General features: G+C 49.1%; 1 protein-coding gene across 1 annotated transcript; it reads left to right on the forward strand.

Annotated features, from left to right (window-relative positions):
* The first annotated feature begins 1796 nt into the window (after positions 1-1796).
* On the forward strand, positions 1797-8145 carry KCTD12 (potassium channel tetramerization domain containing 12). The gene has a single exon (XM_042459781.1). The coding sequence runs from the start codon at positions 1948-1950 to the stop codon at positions 2980-2982; it is 1035 nt and encodes a 344-aa protein (XP_042315715.1). The 5' UTR covers positions 1797-1947; the 3' UTR covers positions 2983-8145.
* The last annotated feature ends 2211 nt before the right edge of the window (positions 8146-10356 follow it).

Consider the following 10356-nt stretch of genomic DNA (forward strand, 5'->3'; position numbering starts at 1 on the left):
TTTTGTCAAGAAGAAAAGTCCTCTCCTGGAACTGGGAGCTTCTCTGTTGGCTGGAAGGGAGCAGTTGAGGTCTGCTTCTCCTGCTGACTACTAGTCAGATGTAGTCCATTTATTCTGCAACAGTAACTAACTACTGTATGCTGACTTCAGATGCTGTTGTTGATGTTGACTTTTGACTCATGGCAACCCTGTGGATTGAGACACACCTCCAAGAGCCCCTGGTCCTCGATCTTGCTGCTCAGGTCCTGCCGGCCCAGGCCTGTGTCCTCTCTCATTGAGGATAACCCTCTGGCGTGTGGTCTTCCTCTCTTTCTGCTGCCTTCCATCTTTCCAAAACAAACAAACAAATAAACAAACAGCTTCATTTATATACCGCTTCATACCGAACTAGCAGTGTCTAAGCGGTTTACAACCGTAAGCTAAGCACAGGGTGACCAGAGGTCTTAACCACAAAGGAGGACAAGGCACCGCAAAATGGAGGCTGTTCTAGAAAAATGGAGGACGTTCCAAAACGGAAGCCCAAAACACTAATATATATATATATATATATATATATATATATATATATATATATTCATGCTTCTTAGACTGTGTCCACATGGCAGAAAGAATCTGGTTTGACACCACTTTAACTGCCATGGCTCCATGCTGGGAACTGTAGTTTGCTGTGGCCCCAGAGCTCTCTGACAGAGAAGGCGGAATAAGCAGATCACAAAACTAAATCTAATTCCATAAGCAGTGTCAAAGTGGACTTAGTGCCATGTGGGCACAGCCTAAGAAGCCTGAATTCATATTCACACGAGTGTTTTGAGCTTTGATTTTGGAGCGTCCTCCGTTTTCTGGAGCATCCTCCTTTTCTGTGGTGCCTTGTCCTCTTTTGGGGTCAAAATGGAGATGGTGGAGTCCCTCTTGGGCAGATGGCTGAAAGGTAGGCTATGACTTGGAAAAGGAGGGTCCCTTTCTCAATGGTTCTTTATGAAGTGGGCAAAGGAGGGTGGCTGCCTCTGAAAGGAGAGGCTTTGCACTTGGGGAGGGATGTCTGGCAAGGCAAGGCTGGCTTATGGCAGGCTCTCCCAGCTGCCCTCCCCTCTCCTCCTCCTCCTCCTTGCCTTCTTATGAAGCCCAGGGAGGGCACCTTCTGAAGATGCCAACCTCCTCCTCCTCCTCCTCCAGAGCCCTGCCTGGGAAAAGGCATCCCTCTTAAGCTGATTTGCAGAAAGGGAGGCAAGCTGCTCTGCATCTCAGGCCTCCCGCTGCTTTCCCGCCTCCCAGCCTCCAACAAGGCAACACCAGGAGAGAACTACACACAGACACACACCACCACCAACAACAACAACGCCGCCTGATGCCATGTGCAATGGACTTAGCATTCATGTCAAGAGAGGGGGCAGGACAGCAGGGTGGCCCTTGATGCCCCCTGGGCAGAGCCATAACAGGGGACGGGGCCTGTGTGTGTTTTGCCCCAGGGAGTTGTCCCTTGGCCACAAGGGCTCCTTCCTCCTCCTCCTCCTCCTCCTTTCCTTGCCCATCTCCTGCAATAACGGGTGCTGCTTGTAGTGCCATCTGAGGGAGTGGACTGAGGAAGCCCAGGGAGGCTCCTGCTGCCAAGGCCTGTCTGTCTGTGAGTCTCAAAGGTGCTGCAGCTGGGTCTCTCTTGTGAGGATGGGGCTTGGGGCGCTTGGGGCTCTGCTTGCTGTGTCCGAGGGAAGGAGGGAGGGCTGGGCTCTGCTCTGCGAGGGAAGGAACAGGAGGAGGAGGAGGAGGAGGGCCCTCCGACGTCAGCGGGGCCCGCCTTCCCTCATCCTCCCTCTCTCTCTCTCTCTTCATAAGCGCAGCCTTGCTGTCATCTCTGAGGAGGAGGAAGGGAAAGAAGGAGACTAGGCAAAGGCACGTCGAGGATCGGAGAAAGAGAGAGGGAGAAGGAGAAGGAAGGTGAAGGAGGGCGGGATGGCGCTGGCGGAGAGCACCCGGGGGCTCCCCAACGGAGGGGGCGGCGGCGGAGTCCGCTCCCAGCCCCCGGAGGCCACGCCAGGCTCCGTCGGAGGCACCCCCGCCAGCATCTCTTCCTCCTCCTCTTCCTCCCCGGAGATCGTGGAGCTGAACGTGGGCGGCCAGGTGTACGTGACGCGCCGGGGGACGGTGCTGTCTGTGCGGGGCTCCTTGCTCTGGAGGATGTTCTCCGAGGGGGCGTCCTCCATGCCCTCCTCTTCCCTCCCCCGGGACTCCAAGGGCCGCGTCTTCCTGGACCGCGACGGCTTCCTCTTCCGCTACGTGCTGGACTACCTCCGCGACCAGGAGCTGGTGCTGCCGGAGAGGTTCCCGGAGAGGGGGCGCCTCCAGAAGGAGGCCGAGTACTTCCAGCTCCCGGACCTGGTCCGACGCTTGGCCGCCAATACGAACCCCTCCTCCTCCTCCAGTTCCTCGAGGGCTGGGCTGCCGGGGCTCCTGAGGGAGGCCTCGCTGTGCGCGGAGGACGCGGAGGCTCCGGAGCAGGGCCCCTCTCCCAGCCCCTCCTCCTCCTCGACGGGGGCCCCGCTCTTGGCCGCCTCGCTCTCCCTCGACGCCGGAGGAGGAGCAGGGGGCTCCGGTGGCCCCTCCTCCGGGCGGCGCTCGGGGTACATCACCATCGGGTACCGGGGCTCCTATACCTTGGGCCGGGAGGCGCAGGCCGACGCCAAGTTCCGTCGGGTGGCGCGGATCACGGTCTGCGGGAAGACGGCGCTGGCCAAGGAGGTCTTCGGGGAGACCCTCAACGAGAGCCGAGACCCCGACCGCCCCCCCGAGCGCTACACCGCCCGATACTACCTCAAGTTCAACTTCCTGGAGCAGGCCTTCGACCGCCTCTCCGAGGCTGGCTTCCGCATGGCCGCCTGCTCCTCCACCGGCACCTGCGCCTTCGCCCCCGAGCAGCCCGGGCCCGGCCCCGGCCCCGACGACAAGGTCTGGGCCAGCTACACCGAGTACGTCTTCTGCAGGGAGTGAGAGGGCACCCAGGGCGCCGGGACTAGGGAGACTCCCATGGGGCCCCTTCGACGGCAGGGCTCCAGGCGAGGAGGACACCGCTTTCTTCATGGAGCCTCCGCGCTGCAGGAATGACCCACTTCGACGACGCTCTCTTAGCCATGGCTTTATGAGGCCTCTGCACTGCAGTATAACCCACTTTGACACTGCTGTGATATCCCTGGCTGGAGGCAGGGGATGCTGGGGTTTACAGTGCCCCACACAAGACACACTGAGGAAGTATAACCCACTTTGCCACCGCTTTAGCTGCCCTGGATGAATGTCAGGGAGTTTGGAGGACTGTAGTGTTTGTGAGACGTCGAGCCTCCTCTGTCAGACCACAATAAACTACACTTCCCAGGATTCCCCGGCACTGAGTCAAGGCAGTGAAAGCAATCCTGAGCTGGATTGTTTCTGCAGTGTGTGTCTGGGAGCCCCGTCTTCTGAGGATGCACCACCCTGGGAAGAGTTTAGTACATTGAGTATTTAGTACATATTTTACTAAAAGCCAGTTTAGTAAGTTTATTAGTAAAGTCAAATAATCTTGGCTTCAACTGCCAGGGCTCAATGCTGGGGGATCCTGGGACCTGCTGTTTGTGCTCACCTCCTCCATCAGAGAGCTCTACAGCAAACTACAGATCCCAGGATCCCATATCCCTGGCAGTTAAAGCAGTGGCAAAGTGGCCCATTCCCAGCCCATCCCTGGGGCCTCCTTAGACCCCTCTTGGAAAGGGAGTCATGGAAAGAGGAGCAGAGGACTTGGACCTCTGCCTGCAAAGGGGTGGCAGCAGGGATTGTAGCTCTCTTCCAAGAACAGCATAGAGATAGATGGCCACCAGTGGCTTCTGCTTCTCTGCAAGTGTCTTTCACACATCACAGTTGTAGCAGGTGGGTGGTGCCACCTTCAGGGTAGCAGGTCCAGGGAATGCTGGGATGGATGGTTTAATAAGAGGGGCCAACCATTGGTGCCTGGCCAAACTGTAAGTCCCAGGATTGCCTATCCAAGTGCTATAACTGTAGTATCGAAAGGGATCCCAGGAGGCAGAGAGGCCACTTTTGCTGCCCACTAGGCTTGGCAGCCCTGCCCTTCCTCTGCCTACAAAGAGTGTTACTCCATCTCTACACTCCTGGCCTGGGTTTTCCTCTTCCTATCTTTCTGCAGTGGGTCATCCACCTTTCCTTCCCCTTGTATCCAAAGAATGCCTTCTGGGCTGGAAAGGATGCTCCTCTATTATCTCTGTCCCCAGGTATAATGGTGAATCTCTCTCTCCTTTTTGACAGGAGACTCTCCCTTGCACCTGGCTGGATAGAAGCAGCGGATCTCAGCCTCCTTTGGTCCTCCAGATATTTTAAAGTCTAAAAATCTAGACTTCCGCTCCCAGTATCTGTCATCGTTGGCCAGGCTGGCCAAGGCTTCTGGGAGTTGAAGTACGAAACAGCTGAAAGGCGAGAGGCTGAGCATCCTTGTCTAGAGCTGCTGCTTTGGCCACCTGTATTTTTTGGCATCCTTTGCGCTATCCTCTTTGCAGACTCCTGCTGCAAAGGACAATCTGAGCAGCTTACAGTTAAAAAATTCCATACAATCCAAATTAACAAATGTTGGACTGATAACTGCCATCAGCCCAGTCAGGGATGATGGGTGTTGCAGTCCAGCAGCACCTGCAGAGCCACAGGCTGTCAAGGGTCTCTTCTTTGCCAGGCTCCTCTGCTCCTGCTTCCACCTTCTTTCTGCATCATGGTGAGAGACCTGCTGTATTTGAGCAGTTGTTCCCCGTCCCCAGAAACTCCTGCCTGCTTTGAAGGAGACACAAGCATCATGGAGTTCACAGCCATATTGGTTTTTGGGGAGAGATTCGGATGGAGTGGAGCACCTGTTTGCAACAAGGTCATTTTGACGCTATTCCTCTCCGCCATCACACAGGAGAAAAGGGAGGCCATGCTTTAGGGGGGATTTTTGTGTACCGTTTTGTGTACCATTTTATCCTCTCTCCCTCCTCTACCATGTGCCAAAGCCTTCCCTTTCTTTCAGATCTCCGAAAGCTGCACGAACATAAGGTGGGGTGGGTCAGTGAAGCCGGTGTCGGCCATCAGAGCCAGTGCTTTTGGATTTTTAAAACCACCTGAATGACTGGACCCTTCATCCAGGAGCCAGGATCTTCAAAAGCACCAAGCAGCAGTCCTTTAGAAATGGAGGGTGCTCTCCTTAACCCAGTTCTCAAGGAAGACGGCAGTGAAGAAGACTCCTTAAATGAACATAACCATATTACTGATACTTATGTGTGTTTATAATATACATATATATATTTTTAAAAAGTCAATTGCACATGGTTTATCCTGAATCTAGATTTGCTAAAGGTGGAGGTAAGGTGTTTGCTTCCTCAGACCATAACCATATTCACGTGTTGTTTTGTAAACAGCGTGTCTGCTTTGGGGTGAGTGAGTGGGGTATTGTGCGCCCATTCTCCAAATGCATGTTGCCCTGCTATTGCTGCCAGTAAAACCTCTGCAGTCGAGTGCCTCCTGTACTTATGAAGAGTTTGGGAAAGCTGCATTTGGGGACTGCAGCTCCCAGGATCCCCAGAGAGCAAGCCAATCTGGTTGGAGGAATTCTGGGAGTTGTAGTTCCCTGTTTGTAGGCTCTCTTGTGTGACCCAGAACTCATTGCTCAAGTACAGGAGGTGCTCCAACTTCGTGAGTTATGGCCACTTTGGCAGGACAACTTGGGGCTCTACTAAAAACACCCTCTTCGCACAAGTAAGGCATGAATAGGCCAGCGGAGATCTTGGCTTCTGAGAAATATCGCAGATGGACAGATCCCATTAGTGTTGCCTGCAACTGTTTAAAGTTTTCTGGTTTGATGTCCTCAAGGCAAAGTCTAATGCTTGTTTGAAGAGTCTGTTGTTGTCAGTTTCCCGCTTCACCTTGGATTTTTAAAAAAGTGAAGGTTATCAATTTGTTAGCTAGGCCATTCTGCTAAATATTAAGTCTGAGTGGCCTTTTGGCTTTCTCTCAAAAGGGGCAATGGCAAATTTAGCTCTGGTGTAGCATGAGCTATTCTCCTTGTTTACTCTGGGGAGGGTTCTCATTTAAATAATCCAGATATTTGAATCCTTATGTTTTTAGGAAATTTGGCTGATACCTTCTGTCTAGGAAGGTACCACAGCACAGAAGCACAAATTATTATTTCCCCCTCTCTGGCATTTTATTTTTCCCACTGAGCAGTTGAAGATCTCAATACAAAAGCACATTTTCCCTCTTGACCAAAAGGCGTTGTCTGTTGTTAGTTCCCCAGGGTTCCTTTTTTACACAGTCCAGTCATTCAAATGTTTTTCAAATGGTGTACATTAAAACATAACATTTTATGTGTTCTGAGTTAGTTTCTTAAAAGCCACATCTTGATTTTAGAGCTCCAGAGTTATGGATGTTTGTATTCTAACCAAAGACTATTTTTATTGCGTTTTAAATTTTAATCACAAACACAGGCCACATACTGCCAAGCTTTTTCCTCAAAAGATGCGGTTTCCTTATTTGAGTAAAAGAGACCAGCATTCACTTGTTCGGATTGTTAAAAACAAATGAGGGTTTACATGTAATAGTAAATCCTGATTTAGCACAATAGTTTGGCACGACTTGAGTGAGCAGAAAGGAACCTGAGCAAAGCCTCAGATCCTCCCCAACTCAACTGGGAGAAAGGATAAACTAGGATTCATTTTTTTTTCTTGATTCCTGGCTTGTAGTTATGTGCAAACAGGGAATTGTGTTTTGAAATAACCTGGTTAATTGTTGAACAAGCCAACCACAAATCTGGATTTGTTTAGGTGGATATATTTTTTTAAACAAGTGCATGTTAGCGCATGCACTTTATTGGTTCATCTGTAGTGACAAGTCAGGGATTGGGCAAAGTGAAACTAAATCATGGTTTGCTTCTTCCTCAGGCTGTGCAGGAGGTGGAAAGAAGTGGTAGGGAGTGTTCAAGCCCATTGTCCTTATGCACATAGCCCTGATTGATGGTTTAGCACAGAGGCTGGCCACCTCTTTACATGTTGCTGAACTGCAGATCCCATAAGCCCTAGCCAATGTTGAAAAATGCTGGGAGCTTCATTTTGGCTGACTTGGTAGTGTCACATGTGAATACAATGAAAATGAGAGCCTTCCCCTTTTTCTAGCTGAATGTGTGGCTGCCATTTAGATTGTTAACCTGACATTCTTGTGAAGTTTTATAACAGTCATGTTCATCCAGTCATGCATCCATAGAAGAACATCTAGTATTTTTGCTCCGTGGGAGATAATTTTGAATTGACATATTATTTTTCCCAAAAGAAGCATGAGAGGCAGAGAGAGAGTGAGAGAGAGAGAGAGAAAAGAGAGTGAGAGAGAGAATGCTTTCAAATAAGGACAAGCAATAAGCTAGCATTGGAAAGCTGGGATTCCAGGAGAGATTGTACCCAGGTTGTCCTATGCCTTACTCGATAATAATTCCATTTGTGCATATTTTAGCTATAATGCCAGTCTATTGATTGCAATTAAATATTAAAAATGTCTTTCCTGAGAGTCATTTGGTCTTTTTCTAGTTTTTGTTGAGTAACGCTCTCTGAAGTATGTTTTCTAAAATTTTGTATACAATCCAGTTTCCAGTAAGTGCTTAAATTTGCTCTCAGTTGTTGTTTTTTTCCTTCCTGGTTTCTTTTTTCTAAATGAATCTTGTACTGTAGCTTATTAAGTCTGTCATAAGAGTTATGAATGGAGGTGGTTTAAAAATTGAATTTGTGACTTAACGTGTACATAAAGTGTATAAACATTTTACACGGATCATTTAGTTTTTTATTCATTTACTAGTGCTATACAGATTTTCATATGCTGTACCTAGACACGCAGAGTTCTTTCATATTAATCTGTGATGCTGTACCTCTTTATACAGAGGAAGGCCAGAGTACAAACATTGGCAAAATTGTAGAAGTATGTTTGTCTACACTTACTTGCTTGAATGTGAATTAACAGCTAATCTTCTGGTGGTTAAAATGCAACCCTCAAATGAAGGCTCATGTATTTTGATTAGTGAATGTTTATTTGCTATAGCAGGCTTACCCTAAAGCGCCCATTATTTTTAAAATACGAATAGGTACAATAAAATGAATTAACTATTAATCTTGTAATGGCTGTGTTCTGTTTTAATTCAGGTTGCATTGTGCGATATTGGCATTTCGTGAGCAGATGAATTAATAAGAAAAGATAGTAAAGTACTTTAGCCAGACATTCATAACAATTCCTTAACCATTCGCTTGATGTATGAAAGGGCAGATCTGAGAGGTCAGTTAAGGCTTTGGTGTTATGCACACTTATTTACTGATTTGTGGATGTATTTTAAAGAAATTATCCTACTTTTCAACAATAACAACTATAAGGTCTTGCAGAGTATCTTATAAAAATTAGTAATTAATCCCAGCCCTCAGGTTTACAACTTAAAAGACACATGGTGAAAGAAAAAGGATTGAGAGAGGTGAGGAAAAACATAAAATGATGATGTCTGATTCAGTTGCCCAGATGCCAAATGAGGGATCTTTCACATGGCATAGTTCCAGCACTATGATTCCACTTTCATTGGCATGTGTCCATTCTATGAAATCCTGATACTTGCAGTTTGTTGTTGTGTTCCTTCAAGTCATTTGCGACTTATGGTGACCCCCAAAGTGGAACCCATCATGGGGTTTTCTTGACAAGATTCATTAGAGGAGGTTTGCCATTGCCATCCTCTGAGGCTGAGAGATAGTGACTAGCCTGAGATCACCCAGTGGGTTTCCATGGCTGAGCTGGGATGCGAACCCTGGTCTCCAGAGTCATAGTCCAGCACTCAAACCACTACACTACTCTAATCTCTACTTGAAGTTTAGGGAGGGCAGTGTTGAATTCTTAGCTCTAGTGCCTCAGTAAACTCAGTAAACACACACCGCCAGATCCCACAGGATCCAGCTATGGCATAGTGGCATCATAGTGCTATAATTGTTTAGTGTGGAAGGGCTCTGATTCTGGATCAGACTGTGCTTAGAAGCCCTTTAACACTACAGAATTATAGTGCAACGATTCCACTTTAACAGCCATGATTTCCTTTTCGTAGGAGCTCTCTGGCTGAGAATTTTAAAGACCCCTTCCAAAATTGCAGTTCGCAGGATGAATCCTTGGCAGTTACAGTAGAATCATAGGCTATACCTGTGTTGTGCAAAAGGGTATCTAGTTTATACTGCATATATCTTCTCTTACTGCTTAGGTGTTCTTTGCGGGCCTGTTCCTCTTTTTCTTCTACTATTTCTCATTTTCCTTTCTCTAAATGAGTATGTCTGCCTCCCTCTCATGGCATGGTTCCTTAAATGCCCTTTGGGTCACACTCAGAATAGGATGGTAGCAGCAGCTCACCAAACTTATGATGGTGCTTCTCCCATTCTTTTAGGGCAGGATGGTTGGAGATGCCCAAGATGGTACCACTTGGATCTATATGAATGCAATGTAACCTCTTTCTGGCAGAGTAGCACGAAATGCCTTTTGGAGTTGAATGGGCTGATTTCTAAGAAAACATGTTCAGGACTAGGATGTCAGGGTGACTTATTATGGTGGAGAATTTGGTAGACACAGGACTTAGCAGCCAGACTAAGGCTCATCTACATGCAGAATTAACACTGTTTTACAGTGCTTTAATTGCTAGGGCTCAATTTATAGAATTCTGTGATTTGTAGTTTTTGTGAGATATTTAGCTGTCCCTGCCAGAGAGCTGTGGTGCCACAACAAACTAGAAATTCCGGATACTATAGCATGAGCCTTAAAGTCATGTCAAGTAGCACTAATTCTGCAATGTGGCAACAGACTTAGGCGGGTTACAGACCGCCATTTGGGGCGGGCTGTACCCGCCCCTTTCCCCGGTGTATGGGGCCTCAGCGGTCAGAACGGCAGCCGCTGAGGCCCCGATTTGCCGCTTTTTCAGGCTGCGGGGAAGTGGCAAAACACCGCTTCCCCGCAGCCTGAAAAGGGCGTCCCTGGGGCTCTCAAGCCCCAAGGAAACCTTGCGGCGGCGGGGAAGAGGAGAGGGGCCGCTTGGCCCCTTTCTCTTTGGTCCGCTGGGCGCAGCCGTCTGAAGGCTGCGCCCAGCGACCAAACCAGGAAGGAGCTCCGAAACGGAGCTCCTTCCTGCTCACGCTAAGGGTGCACTAGGCGCCCTGGCGCGGAGCGAGGACGTCACTTCTGCGCCGCCCCGTATAGAGGCGGTGCGGTCGTGACGTCCTCATGGTGGCAGCCGGTGGAATGGCCGCCGTCATTTTGTGTGCGTGCGGAGCGCGCACTAGAGTTAGGGGGTGCGGAAGCACCACCCCT

The sequence above is a fragment of the Sceloporus undulatus genome, chromosome 3 (assembly GCF_019175285.1).
Source record: "Sceloporus undulatus isolate JIND9_A2432 ecotype Alabama chromosome 3, SceUnd_v1.1, whole genome shotgun sequence".
NCBI classification, from domain to species: Eukaryota; Metazoa; Chordata; class Lepidosauria; order Squamata; family Phrynosomatidae; genus Sceloporus; species Sceloporus undulatus.

Bases quoted from the DNA above. Each gene is read 5' to 3' on its own strand.
- KCTD12 (XM_042459781.1), top strand. From the start codon at position 1,948: ATGGCGCTGGCGGAGAGCACCCGGGGGCTCCCCAACGGAGGGGGCGGC.